Source organism: Thamnophis sirtalis, unplaced genomic scaffold (genome assembly GCF_051295495.1).
Source record: "Thamnophis sirtalis isolate CommonGarterSnake01/CBP01778 unplaced genomic scaffold, rThaSir2_p1.2 scaffold_8, whole genome shotgun sequence".
In the NCBI taxonomy this organism is placed as follows: Eukaryota; Metazoa; Chordata; class Lepidosauria; order Squamata; family Natricidae; genus Thamnophis; species Thamnophis sirtalis.
This window is the reverse complement of record NW_028261388.1, coordinates 59,061,544-59,088,870: the sequence shown is the minus strand read 5'-3', so window position 1 is coordinate 59,088,870 and position 27,327 is coordinate 59,061,544. Positions and strand designations below refer to the sequence as shown.

Sequence of the window (27,327 nt, the reverse complement as noted above, 5' to 3'; positions counted from 1 at the left end):
GGTTTTTTTCTATACAATTTATTTCTCTTTTCATTACAAAATTAAAGAAGAAAATACTAGTAAAGTTTGTAAAAAAAAAACCACCTGAAAACCATGATCCATAACATGGTACAAAATTGCCTGGAATCTGAAAAAGAATTGGGAATGCTTCTGAAAGATGATTGGAGCAGAAGAAAACTGAACCATTAAGCTTATTGTAAAGGTAACTTTTTCAGTACTCTCTTTACTTTCTGTATGCAGCTGCTATTGATGGATATGAGAATACTGCTAAGACTAACTGTTGCTATGGTTTCTGGGAAACTATAGTTTCTACTTCACAAATAAGTGCATGAAATTTAGAGCATGAGTTAAAATTCAAGACATATTTTAAGACATGATCAGATAAGCAGACTATCTTTGAAGTTCTTATGCAATTTATTTTCCACATTTCTACCCAATAGTTAAGAGACTCTTGTTGGCTTACAATGTAGATGTACTGCATGTAATTTTTCTAGTGAAAAAATAGAAACCATGGGCAGATGTTTCCTTTATTAGCAAACATACTTATTGTACAGAATTGCTGATGAGTTGTACTGGATTTACAGAAATTGTTATTTTCCAACTTGCCACATGGATCTCAACAATATTGAGATAACTATTTTTTACCATGTTTGTTGCATTTTATAATGTCTTTTTAGTGATATCTTCTAATTTCTTTTTAAATTGGAAGTTGAAGTGGAATCTCATTTTACAAATATTTATAATATTTAGGAATTGCCAATCTCCCTCACAGAGGGTCTCTAGGTGGGTGTACAATCAAAATATTAAAACCATAAAACAGTATATAAAATTTAAAAGAGGCAAACAATATTACAAATTAAAAGATTGGTGGTTACAAATAGCAATCTTTTTATATAATCATTCTAGGCAGAATTTGGATGGCTGTGACCAGATTCAAGAGAGATTTTCAGAAAACAGACTTAAGGTAGGAAAATACTAATCAGTACAGAAAAAAGAAATACTTCTTGATAATTTATTTATTTATTATTATTTATTATTAAACATTTATAGGCCGCCCTTTTCCCTGCGGGGACTCAGGGCGGCTTACAATAATAGGGGAGGGGAGTGCAGAACAAAACGCAAAAAGAAAATGTGAGTAAAATAATTAACGGTAAAAACACAACATTCATTCAACATTTGGGAGGGGCGAGAGTAAAGTCTTATCCCCAGGCCTGACGGGATAGCCAGATCTTGAGGGCTGTGCGGAAGGCCTGGACGGTGGTGAGGGTGCGGATCTCCACGGGGAGATTGTTCCATAGCGTCGGAGCTGCAACTGAGAAGGCTCTCCTCCGCGTAGTCGTCAGTCGGCACTGACTGGCGGATGGAATTCGGAGGAGGCCTACTCTATGCGATCTGATGGGACGGAGGGAGGTAATTGGCAGAAGGCGGTCTCTCAAATAGCCAGATCCACTACCATGGAGCGCTTTATGAATGGTAAGTAGGACCTTGAAGTGCACCCGGAGACCAACAGGTAGCCAGCGCAGCTCACGGAGGATCGGTGTTATGTGGGCGAACCGTGGTGCGCCCACAATCACTCGCGCGGCTGCGTTCTGGACTAGCTGTAGTCACCGGATGCTCTTCAAGGGCAGCCCCATGTAGAGCACATTGCAGTACTCCAGCCTAGAGATCACAAGGGCTCGAGTGACTGTTGTGAGGGCCTCCCGGTTCAGGTAGGGCCGCAACTGGCGCACCAGGCGAACCTGGGCAAATGCCCCCCTGGTCACAGCTGACAAGTGATGGTCGAAACTCAGCTGTGGGTCCAGGAGGACTCCCAAGTTGCGGACCCTGTCTGAGGGGTATAAATTTTGACCCCCCAGCCTGAGTGATGGAACGTCGGCCAAATTGTTGGGAGGAAAACACAACAGCCACTCGGTCTTGTCCGGGTTGAGTACCAGTTTGTTAGCTCTCATCCAGTCTTTAACAGCCTCAAGACCCCGGTTCATCACGTCCACCACTTCATTGAGTTGGCACGGGGCGGACAGATACAACTGTGTATCATCCGCGTATTGGTGGTATTTTATCCCGTGCCTCCGAATGATCTCGCCCAGCGGTTTCATGTATATGTTAAATAGTAGGGGGGATAAGACCGAACCCTGCGGCACCCCATAAGTTAGGGGCCTAGGGGACGATCTCTGCCCCCCCACCAACACCGACTGCGACCTGTCCGAGAGGTAGGAGGAGAACCACTGCAGAACAGTGCCGCCCACCCCCACCTCCCGCAGCCGTCGCAGAAGGATACCATGGTCGATGGTATCGAAAGCCGCTGAGAGGTCAAGGAGAACCAGGATGGACGCATGGCCTCCATCTCTGGCTCTCCAGAGATCATCGGTCAATGCGACCAAAGCGGTTTCTGTGCTGTAACCGGGCCTGAAGCCGGACTGGAAGGGGTCAAGGTAGTTAGCTTCCTCCAAGGTACGCTGAAGCTGGAAGGCCACCACCTTCTCAACAACCTTCCCCATGAAGGTGAGGTTGGAGACTGGACGGTAGTTATTAAGAACGGCTGGATCCAAGGACGGTTTCTTCAGGAGGGGTCTCACCACTGCCGCGTTGAGCGCGGTGGGGAAATGCCCCTCCCAAAGAGAGGCGGTAACAACCGCCTGGATCCAGCCCCGTGTCACCTCACTGCTGTTGGCAACCAGCCAGGAGGGACACGGGTCCAGTATGCAGGTGGAGGCACTCACAGCTCGCATAGCCTTGTCCACATCCCCGGAGGCAACATCCTGAAACTCAACCCAGAGATGGTCTGCCAAGTCATTCCCTTGTGTCTCGGCTGGATCTGCGGGAGTGGAGTCCAGGTCCGACCGAAACCGAGCAACTTTGTCCGCCAAGAACTGAACATACTCCTCAGCCCTACCCTGTAAGGGGTCCCCCATCTCCCTCCTATTTAGGAGGGAGCGGGTTATCCTAAACAGGGCGGCTGGGCGGGACTCGGCGGACGCTACCAAGGTGGCAATGTGTGTTCTTTTAGCTGTTCTTAATGCCCGGATGTATTCCTTGGTGCATGCTGTCAAAAGTGCCCGGTGCGGTTCGGACCTATCGGATCTCCACTGGTGCTCTAGGCGTCTCCTCCGGCGCTTTATCTCCCGGAGCTCCTCGGTGAACCAAGGAGGCCTCCGGGAGCCGCTGACCCGGAGGGGCCGTAGTGGCGCAATCCGGTCCAGAGACTCTGACGCTGCCGAGTGCCAGGCAGCAGCAAGAGTCTCCGCTGAACTGTGGGCGAGAGTATCAGGAATAACCCCAAGCTCCGTAATAAAGACAACTGTAGCTTAGAACAAAAATTATGTCAGCCTCCGCTTTGCTGCTGCTTCGGCTGCCATTGAAACGGAGAGGGGGGGCATGGTATTTGGGAGGGGACTCATTGTTGTGCTGGAGGAAGATTGTAGAGTTTGAACTGTCCACCTTACTGCGCATGTGGAGGAGGAGTGTTTCCCGCCAAGGCCAATGGAACCAGCATTCCATCCTGGTGATGCCTTTCGAAGTTATCTCACACCTGACAATTGGGAGAATTATGATTGGACTGTGCACGGGATGCCAAGGGGAGGGGAATGAATTATACAATATATTATTCACTTTTGCGCCTAAATAATCAGACTTCGCTTAGCTTCGCTTCTATTCATTTATAATTAGTAAAAGTACACTTGATTTCTATCAATGGAGTCCTGTGGTTTTCTTTCCTGATTTTTGAATGAAGAAGGGCTGACAATTAAGTGAAGTCTCAACCTCCACCCCACCAGGAGCTACAACCTACCGAGGGGGGTGTTCTCACAAGAAGAAAAATAATGTCTTTGCATGTGAGTGATGAAGAGGAAACTGAAGGGGCGGCAGCAGAACCATCTTTAACTGAAAGGCTGGCTGGTCTAAGAGTGGAAGAGCCTACTGTTTGTCCCCGATGGACTTTGGGTGTGGGGCAAAAAGAGGAGTCGGAGGAGTTGGATGCAGGAGTCACGAGGAGACCGGAAAAAAAAACAGCAGAATGGGGTGACGCTGGGGACGAGGATTACAAATTGTCCCACGCCATGCGACTCCTTGAGGAAGCTATGTCCGAACGCAAAAATGGAAAGGGAGCAAGCTGAAGAGTTTGAGCAAAGGTACTCCATGCATAGGTTAAGGGAGGGTGAAGAGGCCGAGGGGGGTTGGGAGCAAGGAAACCCAGAACCAGCCTCCCCCCCCAGCTAGGGCCGCTCAAAGAGTAGGGGGGGCAGGCGACGCCGATTGGCAAAAGTCCCTCCCTTAACAGTGAAATATAATGGCGATCCCAAAAAATTAGGGTTGTTTGTCATACAGATTTGGAACTATATGGAAATTTATGGTCCGGATTTAGAAACCCATGATATGAAAGTAAGGATGGTCTTACTCTCATTGGAAGACAAAGCAGCCAAATGGATGGTGGGCTTACACCAATGCAATTCCCCTCTCCTGAGGAATTTTAATGACTTTATGGCTGCAATGAAGAGGAGGTTTGATGACCCGCTGATTGAGAAACGCAGGAAGGTGAAATTTATGGCCCTGAAGCAGGGAAATAGACCGGTGGCTGAGTATATTCAGGAGTTTCAACAGCTGTCAGCCTATATGAGGGGATGGTCAGAAGACGCTTTGTTAGATCAGTTTGCTGGGGGATTGAATGAAAAATTTTGCCAACAGTGCGTTAACAGAAACCTTTCCCGCCGAGTGAATGCTTGGTATGAACATGCAGCAGACGTTGAGTTAGATTTGGCCAGACTTCAATGCATGAAAGAGGGAGAAGCGGAGAAGTTGCCCTCCCCATCGGCCCAAAAAGCCCCCCTCCGCGCCAGAAGTGAAGGGAAGGGAAGCTTCGCCGGCAAGGCCAAGCCTTTCACGTGCTTCTGCTGCGGAAAGGAAGGCCATCGCGCTGTGAATTGCCATGTTAAACTGGCTCAGACCGCTCCACCCTCTCCCAGAAGAGAGGGGAGGGCAAGCACGACCCCGGGAAAGAAGAGAGAGGCTGCGTGCGCTGCTGAAAATATCCCCCAGCATTTCCAGCCGGAGGAGGAGGAGGGTGACGTTAGCTCCAGCTCGTCTGACGAATCAGATGACGACCCCTCGCATCGTTGGGTGAGTTCAAACAAAGGTCCCATGCTGATCCCTATTGAACTAAGGGTACCTGCTGACGAGACTGAAAAGCTTTTAGCTCTGCTGGACTCCGGCTGTTCTCGCTGTATGATTAGTCCGGCGATGGTGGAAAAACTGGGGTTGAAGTTGAGGACTTTAAAAACCCCTATTGTTTTTTGCCAGATTGATGGTTCTATTGCGGGTGGGGGCCCTGCTCATTTTTCTACCGAGCCTTTAGAGATGAAGATGGGAACCCATCAGGAGTTAATCATTTTCATTGTGGCACCTGGCATGAACTCCCCGGAGACTTTCCCCTAAGCAGATGGGGCTCAGCATTTCAATCACTTTAATTTCACCCTGAAATACATTCCGGGTGGGAAGAACTTCATGGCTGATGCTTTGTCCAGGCTTCCTCAGTACAACTGTTCAAAGCTCAGCATGGTCCAGCTGGTCGTTCCCATGTCAAGCCTCGCTGCTCCTGTGGTTACTAGACAACAGGCGCGTTCTAAAGTGGAGATGTCCCAGGATTTTCTCTCCAATCTCCAGAACGCCCTCGTTCATGATGAGTGGTTCCAGCAGCATTTAAATGAATGCACCATTAGGGATGACTTGCCATGGATTGGGGTGAAACTTTACGTCCCTGCATCTCTTCGTCTGGTGGTTCTCCAACGGGCTCATGATTCCCGGATGGCGGGCATTTTGGTTTCATGAAAATGCTGCATCTCGTGAAACGGCAGTTTTGGTGGCCTTTTTTGAAAAAGGACATTGAACTTTATGTCGCCAGTTGTCCCGTTTGTGCTGCCGCTAAACGCCCGCCAGGGAAACCGCAGGGTTTGCTCCAGACTGTGGCTTGCCCTGTCGCCCCGTGGAGGGAGATCTCTATGGACTTCATTGTCGAACTCCATGAGAGCCAGGGGCACACGGTTATCTGGGTGGTTACTGACTTGTTCTCCAAGTAAGTCCACTTCATCCCTTGCCCCAAGATTCCATCTGCTAAGACTCTTGCAAAAATGTTCATTTCTCACGTTTACCGCTTACATGGGGTGCCTGACCGGATCATTTCAGATAGGGGTGTGCAGTTCACCTCCGTGTTCTGGAGGGAATTTCTCAAGCGGATTGGCTCCGCCCAGGGCTTAAGCTCCGCCCACCACCCTCAGACTAATGGGGCTTGTGAGAGGACTAATTCTGTTCTAGAACAGTACTTATGTTGTTTCATCAACTACTAGCAAGATGATTGGGTGGACTTGTTGCCACATGCGGAGGTGGCTTATAATAATTCTGTGCATAGCAGCACTGGATTCACCCCTTTCCCGGTAGTGTCTGGACAGGATTTTGTGCCTATTCCTGAAGTTCTTCGTGAGCAACCGCACGTCTCATCCCTCTCTAAATGGAGTGATCGCCTTCGGCATGTTTGGCCTTTAGCACTTCAAACTTTGGACGCTGCGCATCGCGCACATAAGAAACAGGCGGATAAGAAACAGACTAGGCCTTCTGATTACAAAGTGGGTGATCAGGTTTATTTGTCCACCAAATTTCTTCAAACTCCCCAGAAATCCAAGAAGTTAGGGCCTAAGTATGTTGGTCCATTTCCTATTATCAAGGTCATCAATCCTGTTTCCGTTCGCCTACAGCTGCCTAAACACCTCAACCGGGTCTATCCTGTTTTTCATGTTAACCTCATTAAGCCTGTTTGCTTTTCGTCTTTACGTCCGCCTGTTGATCCGCCACCTGCCCTGCTGTTGATTGATGGTGAACAACATTTCGAAGTCCGTGAAATTTTGGACTCCTGCAGGCGGCGGAATCGTATTCAGTACCTGGTGGCTTGGAAGCATTTCCCCCCTTCTCATGCCGAATGGGTAGACAAATCCCATGTCCAGGCCCCTGAGTTGCTCCGCCAATTCTATTCTGCTTATCCTGACAAGCCCTAGTTTCCCATATTTCCTGACTTTTTTTCTCCCCTTTTTTTCGCTTTCTGTTTCTTGTTGTTCGTCTGTTTGTTTGTGCTTTGTCGTTTTCCAGGTCTGACCGCCTTTTTCTGGAGGAGGGCCGGATGTCAGCCTCCGCTTTGCTGCTGCTTCGGCTGCCATTGAAACGGGGAGGGGGGGCATGGTATTTGGGAGGGGACTCGTTGTGCTGGAGGAAGATTCTAGAGTTTGAACTGTCCACCTTACTGCGCATGTGGAGGAGGAGTGTTTCCCGCCAAGGCCAACGGAACCAGCATTCCATCCTGGTGATGCCTTTCGAAGTTATCTCACACCTGACAATTGGGAGAATTATGATTGGACTGTGCACGGGATGCCAAGGGGAGGGGAATGAATTATACAATATATTATTCACTTTCGCGCCTAAATAATCAGACTTCGCTTAGCTTCGCTTCTATTCATTTATAATTAGTAAAAGTACACTTGATTTCTATCAATGGAGTCCTGTGGTTTTCTTTCCTGATTTTTGAATGAAGAAGGGCTGACAAAGGACTTCTTGTGTATGATGTATAATTATCAGGAATTAACTTAATAGATTAATCTAAATTCTCATCAGCAATCCTAGTTATTTCAATGATAGAGAATAAGTCTCTCTGGAGACTTGTTAAACAATCTTAGCAATAATATTGAAGTGGTCTATCATTGCTGGGGTATTTTTTGTCTTAGATTAGCCAACAACCCTTGTAATGCTTGATGGTCTTCCCATACTACCTTGCTTAATTAGCTTTTCAAGTGCTGCGACATAATGTAACTATGGTAGTACACGAATCCTTAAGTTTTATCATGAATGCAAAAGTGTGTCCCAGGATAACGTTGTAGGATCCATTCTGGGTCGGTCACTGGCACCAGAGGTTTGTTTAGTCCTCTGAGCTTTCAGACTCGTGCTGGAGCCCATCTTCAGGGAACTTCTCTCCAGCAGTGTGACTAAACTTCTGATCCCAATGACCGACACAGATTGGATTCTGAAATGTTATCTTGAGTGGATTTTTTGTATATTACTTTAAAACTGGTGAGATATACGAAGGCTACTTTTAGAAGAAATGGCTGTTCTGAACTGTTGGTATTTGGTTGATCTGTGACTATCCCATATTTACTAGATAGGACAACCAGTACTGATACAGTGTATCTAAAAGTGAATCTTTGTGCTGTGGAAAGTTATCACCCAGCCCTCTCCCAGAAAAATGAAATATCCTAGGAAATATTAAAATGGCAGAATATTATATTTCCCTGGATGTGAAAAGAATTATGTTTTAAAGAGAGAATTGCTCCCTGCAGCTTCCTATCCCCGCCCACTTTGTCAATGGGCCATTAAGATGGCGAAGCCAGTCCCTTTACATAATAAAGAGTTCTCCCCTTCAGCTTCAGGGTGATGGGATTAAGTCATGATAATATTGGCCCTTTACCCAACTCACTACATGGCATCTGAGAACTCAACCAAACCTGGATTCAAAATACAGCCTAGAGAGTTGCCCCTGCATAGCCCCATGGGAGTCTGACAACCAATAAGAATACAAGCTCAAGATCAAAGGCCAGAGAGGGCATAAAACCAGGGACTCAGCATCTCAGCCCTCCTTCTCTTTTTCTCCACCAACATTGAAACATGTGATCACCTTTTCTGTTCAGGACTCAAGCCATGTGGTCCTGTCCACCATTAAATCATCTTTGCAAGCAACCTCCATGTCTCCTGTGCCTTTTCCCCACTTGGATCCGAACCCAGGACATTTCTTTCATCAGTGCGTCTGCAACCACTTATCAATGATTCAACTTCGCCCCAGAAAAAAAAATCAGATGCCATAGTGTTGGAGTGAGAGAGAAATGTCCCGTTGTTGCTATCTAACGGTCATCAGTAGTTTTGCATCATAGATGAGACCTGGAAAAATAGTAGAGGATGGCCTTAAAATATCTGTAGGAGTAACAGTGACGTGTTATCAAATAGGATTTACCCTTGATAAGAAACGCGGGAGCAGGCACAAAATTCATTACCCGTTTATTGTTCGGCGATTCCGCGGGTCTGTGAGAAAGAGGCGGGAGGACTTACTACCCATCCTCGTTGTTGCCAGGGTACCGCAATTTAGGTCACACACAAGGGAGAAACGAGTCACATCATGTCTCCATGACATACTCATATACTCTCGTGCTGTTTTTTGCAATCTTCCAGACCTAAGCCTCAGGCCCCTCACAGAATCCCTCCCATCTCCCTTTTCGCGACCCAGAGCTGCGCCACTGCAGCAGCAAAAGCCGCTCATAATCTAAGATGGCGGCTAGACTAAGCAGGGTTGTTCATGTGACCTAAGGAGACTGTTGCAAAGAGCAGACTTCTTTTGATAAATCTCTCGCGAGATCTTGGAGGAACCGGTTGAACCACTAGTTTTTATGAAACGAAAACAGAAGGGAGGGGGTGGCTAAAGGAGGGGGAATCTCGCGTGAACAGCGCTATAAACTTTGTGCAGGGAAGCCTCGCGGTATCATCTAACGCCTCCTGAATCGGAAGGAGTCCAGAATTTACTTTAGTTCTCGCGGTAGTCTTGGGATTTCTTCACCCTCCCCCCACCTCTTAATGCGGAGCGGAGAGTTCTCCCCGCGATACCTTTTGCAGCAAGCAGAGGTGGGGGGAGGGGGATCGAAAGGAGGAAGAAGGGGCGTGGCTTGCGCGCTGAAGTCAGCACGGCGGCTGCGAGGGGGCGGAGGAATATATAAAGGCCCGGGTCGAACTGGGGGTGTTTCAGTTAGAGAAGCGATTCTAAGGCGGAGGTGGGAGAGCTGTTGTAAGCGAGGCGTATATTACTTCTCGTGAATTCGAGTTTATCTACACGGAGCGGGACCTCCCGGAACGATCTCTCGTTATGAGTCATGTGGCAGTGGAAAATGCCCTCGGTCTAGATCAGCAGGTGAGGGAACTGAAGGGAAAAACTCAAGGGTGGGCCCGGATAGGGAGGGCTTTTCGCCCCTCCCCCACTGGTGGCCGATCTGGCTTCGGGGTTCTCGTAGTCTCCTTTTCCCTTGTGATACCCTACTATCTTCCCGCGCTCCACCAGCCCGGTACGGTTTTTGTGTCGGCCTTCTGGTGCCGCATTTTACTGTGACGCAGTTCATTTTTTGGAGGCCGCGATTTTGGCGGCTTGGGCTTAAAATGTAGTAGACCGGAAAATGAAGCGGGGGGGGTTGCTGAAGGAAAGGGGGAGAATCGCGGCGAGGCGTAAAGGATAGGGTGAAATGCCCATGGGCCGTGTGAGACAGGCCGGGCCTGCTCGGGGCTTTGTGCGGCTCTGGCTAGTGTGCTACATCTGCCGGGCCCCCTAGCGGCGTTCGCTTCGAACTGCAGCGGGCGGGGGACTACAGCGGCCATCGAGTGGTGACGAAATGGGAGGTTGGGGGAAGCGCGTGCGCGGTTCCCCAGCCGGGGAGCGGGAGCCACTTAGCTACTGCTGCCGCTCTTGTTTCCAGTGTTGGGTGCGCGCGCATAGACGCGCGCGCCCCCCCATCTCCTTTGTCCTCGAAGCCCCTGTCGGAGAGGGGGGAGAAAGAGGGTGGTACCGCGCCTGTAAAGGCGGATTCCCTCTCTTCTCCTTTACGCTAGTCAAATAGTTCCGCTCCCCGCTTCCGTTCTTGCCAGTGGTCGAGAGCGGTGGCAGAGCAAAGTCTTGCGGGCGGTGTGGGCTAGAACCAGCTCCCGAAATGGAGCCAGTTAGAGAAATAAGAGCAGGCGTGTGACGCTGCCACCGGATTAGCGGCTACGGCCTGAAAACGCAGAGAGCGGGCAGGAAACGACTCAGCTAGGTTCGTCTGGTCCGGGGAGGCGGCCTCATGGTTTGCGATTTTAAACGAGGGTATTTAGACTAAAATCATAATATATATTTATACATATGTTTATATATGTTTAAAGTATATGTTTATACTTAAAACAGTTTAAAAAAAAGTAATCGATATTTCTAATGCAAGGTAAAGCTGTGATTTACTACATAAGGCTCCTATAGCATATAACTAATGTCATTTTGCTCAAAGAAATCAAATCTGCCGTAACACGTTAAAAGAAGTGGTGGGGAGAAAATGCTTAAAAAGCAAGTGCTTTTTAAAACTGGATGGTAGTTATTGGGAAGCAATTGGCATGTTTAATATCAATATAAAATAATCTGATGGTACACCACTTGAATTGCTGTATTCTATAATTAAGTACTGATAAATGAACAAATGAAAGTTGCTTGATATTATTCTGAGTCAAAGGTAAAACTTGGCAGATTTCATTTGAAAATGTAACTAATAACTTTTGTGTATTTTTTTAAGTTTGCTGGTCTAGACTTGAATTCCTCAGACTCTCAGAGTGGAGGAGGAACAGCAAGTAGTAAGTAAATAACTCAATATGTTGCTAGAGTTAATATGTCTTATGGGTGGTCTATCAATTCAGTAAAAATAGCCTCTATTGAAGCTGTAAAATCAAGCTACTATTCTGTTTCCACAGTAGTATTTGTAATGCATATTTAATGTTAAATAATGGTTTTTTAATCTTGCTAGAAAATTGAACTTTAAAAAATAAGTTATGGGCTGCATGCTTCCTTAATCCAGTATTGCTTGATTAGATCATCACTCATTCAATTTCTGAATCCTGTAACTTTTCTGGAATATATTTGAAGAATAGAGATTGTTGGACTGGACTATCACCTACCTGGGCTATCTTATTCCTTTTATACTGCAAAAGAACCGCTGTTGACTGAGTTCCAGGACTGTATTTTTTAAGTTTTGGCAATATTGACTTGTTACTTAGTGGGATAAATAGGTTTCAAAGGAAAATGCTACAGTATAACTATGTTTTTTTTTTAAAAAAAAACCTTTTGATTCTTAGTAACTTAATCTCTTAATGGCAGGTTATTACATAACTACACTTTATAAATTATTCTGGTTTAGAAGTTCTTTGTCCTTGATAGCCAAGTAAAAATTATATACTGACAGCTTCCAATCATGAAAAGTATAAGAAAAATACTGTGATGGATTGTGAATGTTCTAGATAGCAAAGTTTTTTAAAGTAACAAGTATTTTTTCTTCCAGAAGGCCGGTACATTCCTCCTCATTTACGAAATAGAGAAGCTTCAAAGCAGGGTATGTTTGTTAATACAGATTTCAATTGTGAAGTAATAGTGCTTTATTTAAACTTGATTCACAGGTGGATATTCATTACAACCCCCCAAAACGTTAAACATTAGTAAAATCCTGTACTAAGCTTAGAAGTGATATCTCTGGTTATAAGTAGCAAGGAAGCATATACAAAATTGAATTTGCACACTAACACTGATATTTTTTTACAGTATGAAGGTTGCAAGAGGAAATTCAGCTTGAGTGTAATACAGTTAGTAGGCTAGTGATTGAGTTGCATTTTCACTTAAGCAGTAAAGCTATTTAAGTGTTAATGCAACTTATTGCAAAGAGAACAATGGTGACACCTGGCCAAGAGAAAATATTGTTTCTTCTGAAAGTTATGGTCAAATTCATGGTCTTGTATTGATTCTAATGTGGAATGACATAATTGATAATTGTGATGATTCAGATTGCAATTATGAAACGATCCGTGATGAAATGAAACATTTTTAAAACATTAGTAATAAAGAAATGGAAGTAAGCAGAGACCCAGGCCTTTTTCCATTTAGTGTGGGTGCTATTTTTTCAAAAATATGTATTTTTGTGTTGATCTCCTATAGGGCTAAAAATTTAAAACTTCATAGAAGTTTTTAAAGTTGATTGACAGTTAAAGTTAGTTATTAAAAATATTAGATAAAATTAACTTAATGATCCAAAAAGGTTGTAGAAATAATAATCACATTCTTGAGTTTTCTCAGAGGATCCATATTTCTGGAATTCAATCTTGTTAGCAAGTAACTAACTAACTAAATAAATAAAAGGTAAATATTTAATGGAAGCTTTGTTTAGGGGTAGATAGTTCTTTTTACTTTTTTTGTGGTTTGCAAGAAAGTTGTTTTGCCCCCAATTTTTGGGAGGGAGGATTATTTTAAGTTGACAATAGTGGGCAAAATAAATGAAGTTTGTTTCTATGTTAGATGTAGTCTTGTGGCAGGTATATTTAACAATTTCTGGTTAAATGCCAAAGTGCCATTTTTATTGGTTCTTAACAGTTTATTTAGGCCGACCTTCCATTTTTAAATTTAAAATTAGAGGGATATTATGTGGTCCACTGAGCAGTAGACCCTTAACTCATTCAACTGTTATGGAAATTTTTAGAGCGTTTGAATTTACAGCCTTTCTTTCTTGTTGAAATTAGAGCAGATATGAGACTACCTTTTGGCTGTTTCTTGTCTTCTCTGTGGAAAACTTACTGTAAGCTAGAACTTGGTAGAATTTGAAAAAATTGTTTTGATTTCCAGAATTTCCATAACCATAAATAGCTAATCTTATCGGTTCACATGTGTAAAAAGTTAATAGAATTCAGAAACTTTTAAAATTGTTGTGAACACATAACAAAGATTAATAAATTAGTGCACCCCACCACCCACCTATTCTAATACACAAGGCTAAAGTCATTAGAATGATTTTTTTTTAATTTTCTAGTGTTTTTCATACATTTTGGCTTATAATATAAATGTTAACTGCTGATTGGGAGTGATTTAAAATGAGTGTGAAACTTGCGGCGTCACATTGCCATCATGTGACATTTCGTGACCTTTGCAGTGGGTGGGTGTGGTCTGTGTGACGCATCTGACCCTTGGACCACGTTTGACACCCCGATCCAAAACATTATTGGGTCTTGTGGGAGGGTTCACTGAAAGTGAACAGCGGTTGGAAAGTGGGCAGCGGTTCTTGTTACTTCAGAGTGACATTGAAATTCATAGGATAATTTTTGGGCCTTTTACTAGATTAGGGAGAAGAAGAGTTTTTAAAAAAAGTCTTGTTACAATCAGAAAATCAAACAGACCTCTTAAATGAAGGTGGGTAGCTGCTTGGGTTAATCTTCTCCAGAAGGATATTACCATGGTGAAGGGTACTTAAAAGCAATCAAAGAGAAGATTTGTAATACTATTTTGAGTGAGTGAATAAAAGCCAGCTTTATAGTGGACTGAAACATGCTTGGAAGTAGTGAGAAATTTTTGATGTTTCTGACTGTCCTAAGCTGTTGATTGGCCAGCTCCTTTTTTTTAAGCATTCTGTTAGATGATTTTGGGGGGGGGGGGTATCTTCATATTGGCCACAAAAATTCAGGATACTTCTAATGTGAACTCTACTATCACCAAAGGTAAGCTGATATATTTGTAGAAACTTTACATTTTGGAATAAGGATGCGAAAAAGTTAACACTGGTTGGAGACATTCCATAACAATATTTTAATATGCTTTCAAACTGAATCATAATGCTGGGAGTTTTCATGGCTCTTTTTGCAGCATACAATATCCATAACTATACAGCAAACTACTATTCCAATTCGATGCCACCACCAAGAAGCTGTAAGTTGGTGTCAGGCTGAAGTGATTTTAAAGTTTGTCGTTTGGGAGCATGTCTCTAAGCAGTAATTTGCAGTTAACTAACAGTTTGAGCTTTTTCTTCAAGCACATTCTCAGGCATACCATGCCTTCTTTGCCTCAATTTAACAGTTTTCTCAATTGGTGTTACATGATTAAGAAAATAGACAGTGAAGAAATGTTAAATTCTTTTGCTCCTTTTGAGTTTAGTACTTTTAGTACTATTTTTATTAAAAACCTATAATTAGCAAATACCAGAATCCACTTTTGTAGACTCATCATTACGTGGTGAGAAAGTTATTAGTTCTTAAACAAGACGCCAGCATAGTAACAAAAAACTTAAAATTCACCTTTATTAATTTTAAATCAAAGTTAATTATGGCCATGGTTCTTTTTATGCTACATGTACTAAAACTAACACTTTCTTCATCAACAATGCGGTTAAAATGTTTCCTTTGACAATAGTGTGAATCTGTTCGAAGTTTTAAAATAAAACAGGTTTTCTGTTCAGTGGGCATGTTCATATAATATACGCTAGCACAATGTGCTGAATCTTTCAAGGTAATAAATCAGCAGGTGGCTTAGTACTTTCCCTACTATTAATAACTAAGTATTTTATCTATGAACTGGATAAGTTTCTGAAAGATTTAAAAAAGGTCATACATTTGAATAGCTTATTCAAAATACTATAATAAAATTAATGGCAGATTTTAAAAATAAAATTTGTTGGTATATTAAATATTGTCAGATATAATATGACAAAGTTTGGGAAGCACTCGACTAATGTGATGTTTTGAAGGGAAAATTCCTTTAGCTCTAGTTGTAGCAAATACTTTATCCCTCACAATGCTAGCTACTCTTTATAGTCTGAGCTCTTCACATTTTCAGTAGGAAATTAACCAAGGTATGTTTCTGAAACTTTTCACAATATTTGCAAAGATAAACCAGATAACTAACCTTCCAACTTACTGGAACTCATGAATGAAGGCAAATATGTGTCCCATGATAATGTTGCAGAATCCAATCCCAGTTGGTCACTGGGACACATTTATCTCTGGTCCTGGTAACCAACACAGATTGGATCTTTTTCCATGAACTTTCTAATAATAGTTGCAGACTTCTAACATACTTCTAACATTCTAAAAAACACTGAAAAAATGCATATACTAGCATTAGCTAGTCAGAATTTTGCTTTTTAAAATTGCTACATGCTTAATTTGTATCTTTGAGCTTAGCATTGGACCCTGAGTTTAGTGCTGGACTTACTTCAAATTGACCATTTAAGATGTGCTTCTAACTTACTGCATGGCAGCAATATTGGTATACCTAGCTATAGTACAAATATAGTACAATAGCTTAAGAAAGTTAGTTCAGCTACATAATTAAGTATCCATAAACTTTGCAGCTTTTGTGAACATAGATGCAGAGAAACCTGCAATTTTAATTATTTGAGGCCAAATTGCCCTTTTTAAAAAATAGGTGCCCTTAAAATGTACATTTTTGGCAACAAAAGTCACACTTACAGTGGAGCTTGCAAAAACTATTTGCTGGCACAAGTGACATTTAACACTTTAATTGTTTAACTTTTTATTCTCTGCTAAAGATTCCCCCAGCTGGGACTCTCGTGGAGGTAATGGCTATATGAATGGATATGATCGTGACAGCCGGATGAATGGCTACGATCGTGATCGCGGTGTGTTTGGATCCAGAGGAGGATCTGGACGTGATGACAGAGGTGGGCGTGGGGATCTGTCACTTCCATCCAACTTAGTGATTAAAAACTAGAGATCTTAAGAAAGGACAAAGCTGATGGAACTTATGGAAAATTCTTTGAATTTTCTTACCAAGCAGCTTTAATGGAGCTGCCTTCCTAAACTGAAATGCAACAGATATCATAGTTCTGAAATTTTAATGGGTCTTTAGAATCCTTACCACAGTCGAAGATGATCGGTTTGAATCCTCAAATCAAAACTTTTCATGTTTTTATTAACGACTTACAAGTATTGAAGCTCATTGTCCAATAGTTCCAATTACTGTATTCAGGTTTTACATATCAAGGAAGTTTTATACATTCTCAAAATCTTTCATCATTTGACTGTTTCTTCTTTACTCTTGTCAGTATGTGGGCAAATACATGAAACTTAAAATGATCCCGTTTTCAAGCTGTTGTGAAATTGTCAAGTTTTAAATGAACATAATATAGTATGGGTTGCCTAATGATTGAACTCTAGAGATATGCCATAGGCTGATTCCTCATTGAACAGAAGTAAAAGTATCCAGGGTGGGTGGGGTTCATTCAGCTTGAAAGGATCACCATTCCATTTTTTGCTGTCAGTGCCATCTTAACTCGATGGCAGTATGGCTTACTTTGAACAAACAGAAGTTATATTTGGAAAACTGATGGCTACTTGTTGATATTAATGGTTGTTCTCAATATATTTCTTACCTGTAAATATATTTGGAAATATTTAATGATGGATTGTATTATTTGTAGGATTTGATGGTGGATGGAATGCTGCCAGAGACAGGGATGCATATAGTAGCTTTGGTGCAAGAAGTGAACGTGGATCAGGAAAATCAAGTTTCTTTACTGACCGTGGCAATGGCTCAAGAGGAAGGTAATCACTTTGTTTAATTTTTTTTTTAAACTGCAAATCTTTACTGATGTATTGGCTGCAGAAATTTAGTTGTATCATGTTACTTTTAATAAAATTATTACAGTAATCCTAATATGTAATTAGTTTGAATTGTTTGGTAGCAATAGCTAGGTATATGTGTATTTTAATTAGGAAAAATACTCTGCATTTCCCATAAAATTGCTTTTGGCTAATAGGGTTATTTAGTTCAGAATTTATGAGAAATTTTGTGATTTTCCATATCTAAAATCTTACATGCATATTTTTTTCCTTATATTCAAAACCTGTTCTGTAACCATTTGGTTTGATTACAGAGTATCTTGAAGGTTTTTTTTCCCATCAGGGAGCTCAAGGCAGTATGCATGTTTTCCTCCCTTTTATCCTCCTAAGAATCCTATGACGTAGTTTGTACTGAGTGAAGGAATAGTTTAAGGCCATGAATGTCATGATTGAAAAGGGAGCTGAACCCAGAGCTTGGTACCCAAGAGTTCCTAATTAATCACTAAGAATTGAGTTGGAATAAACGCAATCTGAATTGTTAAAATCTTACTTAGTTGAATCTTCCTATAGCAAGGGCAAAGAAACAGTTAAATGGAGAGCCTTTGATAGCAGAAGGGCAAAAGCTGCAGCCCTCAAATCAGCGTGATTCCCAGAAGTTGGTTCTTTAATATGATAGAAAATTGAAATTATTAATTTTTATAGTCAAGTTAATTAATTAATCTAATTAATCTTTGGATGATATCTTTAGTATGTTTCTGAAAAGCAAAATATGGCCTTAAGCCTCAAATAATGCAATCTGCTTTAAAGCAAAAGGGAATATTTTAAATTAAATATTTAATTGGTAGGTTACTTCAAAGGAGCACATGTGGATTTAATGTTATGTTGTATGATTAGATATGATGATGGCGGTGGAAGATGCAGTAGTGATTTTGATGGTATTGGGAGTCGTGGTGATAGGAGTTGCTTTGGTCGATTTGATCGTAGCGGAAACAATCGTTGGTGTGATAAAAATGACGAAGATGATTGGTCAAAACCACTTGCCCCAAGTGAACGTATGGAACAGTGAGTATTACAAGCTTACCTGGCAACCTTTCAGTGAAACATTCAATGCTGCAGATTACACAATTGATTTATTTTCATTCTAGGGAGCTGTTCGCTGGGGGGAATACAGGCATTAACTTTGAAAAATATGATGACATTCCAGTTGAGGCAACAGGCAACAACTGTCCTCCACACATTGAAAGTGTAAGTACTACCAGTTTCATAATGCATTTACTTGATAAAATTGTTAAACGTCTATATTGTAATAAATCAGTACTTTTTAATTGATTAATCCTTTAGAAAGAACATTGGTTCCATTTTTTAGGCTAGTAATTTTGTTTGGAAAGAGATGATACCTTATGATTTTGTATCTGATTCTTTTTAAACTTGGTCATCTTATTACACCTGGTTTATTACACCGGGCTATATTGAGGTTTTTGCTAAATGAATTGAGGATGAAATACATTTTAAATATATTGGAAAGAGAAATGGGGAACTTCTACAGTCAATAATTAAAAAGAAAATAATTGACAGGTTAATGTACTAAAATAACAGTGCAGGTGGATTATTTTCAAGAGTACTGTAGAACTTAGGTTGTTGTACATTTGTTGATGTTACTTGGCTAGGTAAAAACAAGAGTCTTCAACTTACAACCACAATTGAACTCAACATTTCTTTTGCTAATCCAGGCAAAAATGCCTCACTTTATGACCTTTTTGCCACGCTTGTTAAATGAATCACTGCAGTTGTAAAGTGAATCTGGCTTTCTTCCACCCGAACCCCACAATTGACTTTGCTTATCAGAAGCCAGCTGGGAAAGTTACAAATGGTGATTCCCATGATCCCAGGACAATGCAACTGTCATAAATACATGCCATTTGCCAAGTGCCTGAATTTTGATAATTGGACCAATTTCTGTAAGTGTAAAAAAAGGTAATACACTTTTTTTAGGGCTGTTGTAAGTTTGAGCAGTCATTAAATGAATGGTTATAAGTTGAGGACTATTTGCTTGTTTTCTACATTGAGTGCATTGCATGACCATAGCATGCTCAAAAACAGCTTTAGGAATACTGCTTCACCTAAATTTGTTAATTCCTACATTTTATCTGTAAATGAGACAAGTTGATTGTGTGGCACAGTCCAATTTTTAAAAAAACAAGTCCTGGGTTTATTTTTATAACTATTCTTCAATGGAAACCAGATAACAAAAAAATTGCATCCTGGAATTATAATTAGCTGCTTTTGATTGTCTACTATACATGGGGAAAAAACTGTTAGCCCCAATGTCAAGCTTAGAACTAGCACTTGCCCACCTTAAAGTCAAATTCCTACCAAAACTTTAAAATCAAACAAGCTTCTTTACTTCATTAGCAAGGGCATTGGGTAGATGGGAGTGCTCCATCCATTCATAATCAGGTGTCCATATGAATGCAACACTGGCTAATAAGGTAATTAGACTAATGTAGAATACTCCTGTTTAATAACTGAAATACCTTTGCAGTTTAGCGATGTTGACATGGGGGAAATTATCATGGGGAACATTGAACTCACCCGCTACACTCGACCTACTCCTGTTCAGAAATATGCTATTCCTATCATCAAAGACAAAAGAGATCTGATGGCTTGTGCCCAGACAGGTAAGTCTGTAATGTTTATGTTATAGCTGCATGTTCTAAATGAAGTAAAAATAAAATTTAGCAACTATGAAATCCATGCTGTACAAATTTTGAACTCTTTCCTTTAGAAACCTTGCTGATTATTGTATTTTGAAGTGTTGAATAAATGCTGAGAATGGGCCAGTGCTGTTCTCCAAGTTGAAGGGGTTTGGGTAAATTGTAAAGACCTGCTGTTTTACAATTGGCTGTATTAGTTAACCACCACTAATTTGACCATTGGAGTAAAAACCATTTGCAGCCAACACAGGTTTCTGTATAACTTGTTGTAATAATAATTAATAATAATAATAACAACAACCACCACCACATTGGTTGAATTTTTCAGAAATAATAGGATTTTGCATTGCTATCAAATTTTAATGCATCTTTTTCTCTAGGTTCTGGGAAAACTGCTGCATTCCTTCTTCCCATATTGAGTCAGATATATACAGATGGTCCAGGTGATGCTTTGAGAGCCATGAAGGCAAGTGTATGGTTTGCATCATATAAACAATATCTAGATACTGTGCATTTTATCATGCTGTTATCCAGTTGTCACTTCTGTGTTAATGTATGGGAATAAAGTTTCTGTTTGAGAATGTAACTCAAACTCATTTGCCTCTGCAGAGGAAAGTTGCACACTAATTTTGTTTTAGCCCAAAAGTAGCTGTACAGGCACACAACCACTCATTTAGTAATTATTTGAAGTTATAATGGCTTTGAAAAAAGTAACATGGTAGTTTTTCAGACTTAATAACTTGGTCATGTGATCAAAACCTAGATGGTTGGCAACTGGTGTGTATTTCTGACATTTACACTGTTCCAGAATCATGTCACCCTTTGTAACTTTCCCTGCCAGCTTCCAGAAGCAAACTCAATGGGAGAAGCCAGGTTCACGTAACAACTGCTTGATTCACCTAACTTCGGTGATTTGCTTAACAACTGGCAAAATGTAAAATAAAGTGCAACTCACTTTTAATTGCCTTGCTTAGCAAAATTTGGGCTCAATTGTCGCAAATTGAGGACTGTATTGCTGTTTAACTTCAAGGAAGTATTGAGGCAGAATGAAATGTCTTGCATAACATTGGGCTTATACCTTCAGTGACATCCTGCTCTTGTAACATTACAGGAAAATGGAAGATATGGGCGTCGTAAACAATACCCAATTTCATTAGTTTTGGCTCCAACAAGAGAATTGGCAGTGCAGATATATGAAGAAGCTAGAAAGGTAAATGTTACATGCTCCTGGGAACTTATTAGCAGATCACAAGGCATAATTTTAGATCTGAAATTCTAAAATCTGAAATTTCCTACCCTCTAGTTTGCCTATCGTTCCAAAGTCCGTCCTTGTGTTGTATATGGTGGCGCTGACATTGGCCAACAGATACGTGACTTGGAACGTGGTTGCCATTTGCTTGTGGCAACTCCAGGCCGCCTTGTAGATATGATGGAGAGGGGAAAGATAGGCCTGGACTTCTGCAAGTAAGTAATACAGATAATAAGTTTTGTAATATTGATAGCATTGGATACTTTGGAACTTCCTTGTCAGTATGGAATTGTGGAACTCTTGATGTGCTATTTTATATTTTCTAGATACTTGGTTTTGGATGAAGCTGATCGTATGCTTGACATGGGTTTTGAGCCTCAGATTCGTCGTATTGTTGAAAAAGATACTATGCCACCAAAGGGTGTCCGTCAGACAATGATGTTTAGTGCTACTTTTCCAAAGGAAATCCAGGTATTTATTTATGCATGATGTTCAACTTTCCAGTAAGATTCAGCACATTAAAGGGAATTGATATACTGAAAATAGTTATCTATGGTAAACCCAACACTGCTATTCCAAAAGGCAACTGGACTTTCTTGGTTTTTTTCCCCTTGAAAATGTTTCACTTCTCATCCAAGGAGCTTCTTCAGTTCTGGGATGAGAAGTGAAATGTTTCCAAGGGAAAAAAACAGTCCAGTTGCCTTTTGAACAGCACCTTTGGGACAAGCATGAACTGGATGACTGAATCTATAGACATGTCTATGGTAAACTTGTTAAAAAAAAAACAGTTCTTGAATAGTTTTCTTTTGAAGAACTTGTCTTTAATTAACTCCCTAGTGTTGAGATAGGTCTGTACCCCCATAGAGGTTTGTGGGGATTGATAAACTGATTAGATGCATATTGTTTATGCTAATTAAGTGCTATTTTTTAGATGCTTGCTCGTGATTTCTTGGAGGAATATATTTTTCTGGCTGTTGGCCGAGTTGGCTCTACATCTGAGAACATCACACAGAAAGTAGTGTGGGTGGAAGACTTAGACAAAAGATCATTTCTGCTTGATCTCTTGAATGCCACAGGTAAAGACTAAGGATAAATCTAATGTAAATCTGTGTTAGCTGAGGAGAAGAATTAAGATTTTTCCTTCTTTTCTCCTATAATTGACTTCTTACTTCAATCTGTCTGCAACTAGCTTGCCTAGTAACATCTTTTTATTATTGCAATAATAAGCACTAGTTTATACCATGCCGTGCTATATTGACAGATACACCATTAGTTAATGAAATTCTTTGTATGTGCAGGCAAGGAATCCTTGACTCTGGTGTTTGTAGAGACTAAAAAGGGAGCTGATTCTCTGGAGGATTTCCTGTACAATGAAGGATATGCTTGCACCAGTATTCATGGTGATCGCTGTCAGCGAGATAGAGAAGAAGCATTACATCAGTTCCGCTCTGGCAGAAGTCCCATCTTGGTTGCCACTGCAGTAAGGATATATTTGTATAGCTGTGTGTGTCTTTTTAATTTTATCTTTGGGAACTCAGGATTCCCCTCTTGTCTTCCAATAGGTAGCGGCACGAGGACTGGATATTTCCAATGTTAAACATGTCATAAATTTTGATTTGCCAAGTGACATAGAAGAATATGTGCATCGCATTGGCCGTACGGGCCGTGTAGGAAATCTTGGTAAGAGAGCATTAATCTTGATGGAGTTTTTGTAATTGTTAAGCTCTCTATATGCAGATGTGCTAAATAACATGAGATTGTAGCTGCCCAGAATTTTGTCAACCTCTATTTGAAAGAAGCCTTTTCAAAGTAACAGTGGACATAGATTAGAATGCAAATACTTTTAAGGAGACCTCTAGCAATAAAGGCTGTTGGGAAAGATCAGTGTATGTATATATTATTGAGACAATTCATAAGTTCCTTGTAATGCAGTAAATGAACTTACAAATCTTGTTGCTGGTTTTGTAAAAAAAATTAATTAATGGAAATCTGCATTGGATAGTTTTATTATGCTTCTGAGAAGCTTTCACATTGAAAAATATATTTGAAAATATAGTATCCCAGGTTTTCAATTTTTATACTTAAAACATTTTGAATAATATCCCCTTTTAAATGCCTTTGATTTTGACATGTTATTTCTTTCATTGTTGTGAATCATGCACTGTAGAAGGAAAAGCCCATCCATGGCTTATCTTTCACACAAAAGGGGAAAAATTATGATAAATGCAATGATAAATACTGATATTAAGAGCTCATCATGAATGGTCAGGAAGGACTATCTGCTTTTATTTGTGTCATTTTGAAAATAAGTACAGATCGCTGAAGTTCTATGTTCCCGTAACTTTTATTTTAGGTCTTGCCACGTCATTTTTTAATGACAAGAACATAAATATCACAAAAGACTTGTTAGATCTGCTTGTTGAAGCTAAACAGGAAGTACCATCTTGGCTAGAAAACATGGCATATGAGCAGCATCATAAGGGCGGAAGCAGTCGTGGGCGTTCCAAAGGGTAATATGAATGAACTAAGTTTGAGTAACCTGCCTTCCATGTAGCTGGCTATAGCTTCACTCTGTTTTATTGTTACATTAGACTGCAAGCTATTCTACTTCCTGTGTTTTTAGGGTGAGAGTTTTTTGCTGCTCCAATATTCCTTTGCATTCCTAAGAAAAGTAAAGGACTGTTTCGTTTTTGAAAGACCAGGGTACTTGTTTGATAGATTTATATCCCATTTTTCTTATAGGACCTCAGGGCAGTGTGCATGGTGTTCCCTGTTTATTGTGTTAGACTTTTTGGTTTGGTGAAATTAGATGCCAGTTCAGTTGAAATTTTGAAATAATGTTCTGCAGAGAATGAATAATAGAAAGTCTTTTTTAAAAAAACAACCATTTGAGACAGTAGCTATTGCTTGATAACAGGTGTGCAGTAGCAAAACAGATACAGAATATAAGAATTAATTAAATGGAGGGTTTATTATTTAATGGAATTCATGGCTACTTCAAATACTGTCTTACCTACCCTTTTGTTTTCCTTCAGCCGCTTCAGTGGAGGCTTCGGTGCCAGAGATTATCGAACAAGCAGCAGCAGCAGCAGCAGCGGTGGGGGCAGTAGTTTTGGCAGCAGTCGTGCAAGTAGTGGTCGCAGTGGTGGTACTGGTGGTGGTGGTGGTCACGGAGGTAGCAGAGGATTTGGAGGTAAATCTTTTATGTTGTTTAGGTTGGGATGAAAGATGATAGAAAAAAATCGTGAACATTTTCATTGTATCTTAAATTTCTCATCTTTTGTCTTAATAGGTGGCTATGGCGGCTTCTACAACAGTGATGGATATGGAGGAAACTATAACTCTCAGGGGGTAGATTGGTGGGGCAACTGATCTGCTTGCTGCAGAATCTTACCAAACAAGCTAATATGGAAACCACATGTAACTTAGCCAGACTATACCTTGTGTAGCTTCAAGAACTCGCAGTACATTACCAGCTGTGATTCTCCACTGAATTTTTTTTAAGGGAGCTCAAGGTCACAAGAAGGAAAGGAACAGAAGCCCTACTTTGAAGAAGGTTTAAAGACTCCACTGTAGTCAGGATTAACTCCTTTACCCAACCCCACTCTCACTCCTAAACTGTATTTATAATTTTGTGACTGAGGATCATTTGTTAATGTACTGTGCCTTTAACTTTAGACAACTTTTTATTTTGATGTCCTGTTGGCTCAGTAATGCCCAAGATTATCAATTGTCTTTGCAAAATTATTCAACTTGGGCTTTATAAAAATCAAACCTTGGCACACAGGTGTGATACAACTTACAGGAATCATTGATTCATCCACTTTACCTGCAAAAACAAAAAAAGTAAACTTGTGCAGTGGCCTACATTAGGATTTTGATATTGGAGATTTGAAAAATAAAACATCTTGAAGCATATCAATGGAATTAGTTTCTAATGTGGCAAAACTGTACAAAGTTAAAGTTGATTTGCTCACTCTATCCTGGATAGGTACTTCGAACCTGATTGTCTTTAAAAAGCCATTCCAGTCCTGATAATGAGGTGATGTATGGATTGCATGCATACAAGCACTGTTTTAAAAGTAAATGCAAGGAAACACAGCAATTCCAGTGTTTAGGCAGATTATTAATGTGAGCTAGCCAATAGAAGGCAGAACATTACAGGGAATGTTTAAAGGTCTGAACTTGAAATAGTTTTTAGGAGAATTCATCTACTTAGACGTTTCAAAATTGCCTGCCATATTAAGTTGAAATGGTAGAATGGCTGACCATAACAGTGAAGGTCCATTTTTTAAAAAGGGCCTGACTGATTTTTTTGGTCTTAACGCATGCTAGTGTTGATGTTTTTTGGTCAAGGGGGAATGAACAGGAAGAATTATGCAGCAGGCTTTATTTTAATGCAGATTCACATTACTCTGTTCAAGCTGCGTTGAAGTGATAACTGGCTTACTATAGACTTGTAAAATGGCTCCAGAAGAGTAACAAATTCTGAAATCACAAAGGTTGGAATGTACATAACTGCACAAGGTTCAATTCTGCTATCAAGTGCAGTTTTAGTCAGTTTTAGTTGCATAGGTTTCCATTGTATTTAGTCTTGTTAATGCTGATCTGGCCAAAGATGAGTATTTCCAACAGTAAAAAGCCCTCTGTCACTTGGTATCTCTGAGATAATGTCTGTTGCCAGAGGTATTACCAACTCTTTCTCTAAGTGGCATAGGACAACAGCAAAATCTCCTAAAGTGCAATAGATCTTTTCAAGTGTATTGTGCCTTGTACTAAACTTTAAGTAGGTGCACTTGACAGTATTTGAAGTCATTTGTTATGGTGCTATTTCAATTAGTCTAGATTTAGGCCCTTGTACATTTTGCCCATAACTTTTTACAAAATACTTCTTTTATTGCACATTCAGAGAATTTTATATGTCTTGTGTGCGTGTCCTTAACTTCCAATCTTATTTTGTCTCTTGGGAGACTGAACGCAGCTTGGCTAAGGAGAAGGAACTAGATTCTAAAACTGGGACCATGGGAATAATGGTTGGGAAGAAAACTATTTGCACACGACAGATTTCTAGATACTTTTTGCTGCTAGTTTTGTGTAATATTTATTGAACATTTTTGACAAATATTTATTTTTGTAAGCCTAAAAGTGATTCTTTGAAAGTTTAAAGAAACTTGACCAAAAGACAGTACAAAAACACTGGCACTTGAATGTTGAATGTCACCGTATGCGTGAAATTATATATTTCGGGGTAGTGTGAGCTTTTAATGTTTAAGTCATATTAAACTCTTAAGTCAAATTAAGCAGACCCGGCATTAGCAGTGTAGCCATAACTTTCTGATAGTAAAACAAAAATTGGCAACTTTAAAATTAAACATGCCAAGGTTTTGATACACTTGTCTTAAGATATTAATGAAACACTTCAAAACACTGATGTGAAGTGTCCAGATTCTCAGATGTTTGTTGCGTGAGTTTTTGTTTAGTTGTGTGGTTTTTTTTTTTTTCAGTGAATGTCTGGCACATTGCAATCCTCAAACATGTGGTTATCTTTGTTGTATTGGCATAATCAGTGACTTGTACATTCAGCAATAGCATTTTAGTGAGTTTTACAACCAGCAATATTCTTCAGTTGTGATAAAGAGTCATATGCAAAGAATGGGTTTAAACTTGCTGAGTGTAAACACTATGAACGTCAGGTCACTGTAGGTTTAGTAATTGCTTATTGTATTAGTTTAGATGCTAGCACTGCATGTGCTGTGCATTACTCAGTTTTAATAAAATAAAAAGTTGAAATGCATCCTGTGTATTTTTGATTCTTACAGTAGGTGGAAAGGAGTGGTTTAAAAATAGATTGTTGAAAAAATTAATGATTCTGCTTTTCCTAATCTGATTAAATCTGGGTATCATGAACTGAATTTTCAGTGGGATATTTTAGTTTGGGGTAGACAGAAAGCCATTTATTGCTTTTTGGTACACTAATCCAATACAGATGCTAGTTTTTACCTGAATAATAAGTAGTAAATGGTTGAAAACTGTAAATGTGGTTGCTTATTGATATAATTATACAGTAGAAATAAAATGTATCTAATTTGGCAGTTACTTGTCACTGATCCTGTAAACCACTTTTGGGACTGGGAGAGTATGTTTACATTCACCACTTTTTAATATGCATTGGACCCTTGA

At 40.5% G+C, this 27,327-nt stretch overlaps 1 protein-coding gene across 3 annotated transcripts; it reads left to right on the top strand.

Annotated features, from left to right (window-relative positions):
- The first annotated feature begins 9,807 nt into the window (after nt 1–9,807).
- On the top strand, nt 9,808–26,941 carry DDX3X (DEAD-box helicase 3 X-linked). Of its 3 annotated transcripts, XM_087721770.1 has the most exons (19): nt 9,808–9,979; nt 11,373–11,430; nt 12,132–12,182; nt 14,471–14,533; nt 16,152–16,283; nt 17,043–17,166; nt 18,079–18,246; nt 18,330–18,429; nt 19,727–19,862; nt 20,279–20,364; nt 21,010–21,108; nt 21,202–21,362; nt 21,474–21,618; nt 22,079–22,223; nt 22,446–22,627; nt 22,710–22,827; nt 23,501–23,657; nt 24,183–24,340; nt 24,440–26,941. In XM_087721770.1, exons 1-19 carry the CDS (start codon nt 9,935–9,937, stop codon nt 24,517–24,519), a joined length of 2,208 nt encoding a protein of 735 aa, XP_087577896.1. In that variant the 5' UTR covers nt 9,808–9,934; the 3' UTR covers nt 24,520–26,941. The 3 variants fall into 3 exon arrangements, with proteins under 3 accessions (XP_087577896.1, XP_013929400.1, XP_013929401.1); XM_014073925.2 differs by lacking the exon at nt 14,471–14,533 and having other exon boundaries at nt 9,809–9,979; XM_014073926.2 differs by lacking the exons at nt 14,471–14,533; nt 16,152–16,283 and having other exon boundaries at nt 9,810–9,979.
- The last annotated feature ends 386 nt before the right edge of the window (nt 26,942–27,327 follow it).

What these genes read in the sequence shown, in the direction of transcription:
- DDX3X (XM_087721770.1), top strand. Translation starts at nt 9,935, where the DNA reads ATGAGTCATGTGGCAGTGGAAAATGCCCTCGGTCTAGATCAGCAG. An exon ending in ATAGGCCTGGACTTCTGCAA is followed by an intron (nt 21,363 to 21,473) that starts GTAAGTAATACA and finishes TATATTTTCTAG; the next exon opens with ATACTTGGTTTTGGATGAAG. An exon ending in CTTTTCCAAAGGAAATCCAG is followed by an intron (nt 21,619 to 22,078) that starts GTATTTATTTAT and finishes GCTATTTTTTAG; the next exon opens with ATGCTTGCTCGTGATTTCTT.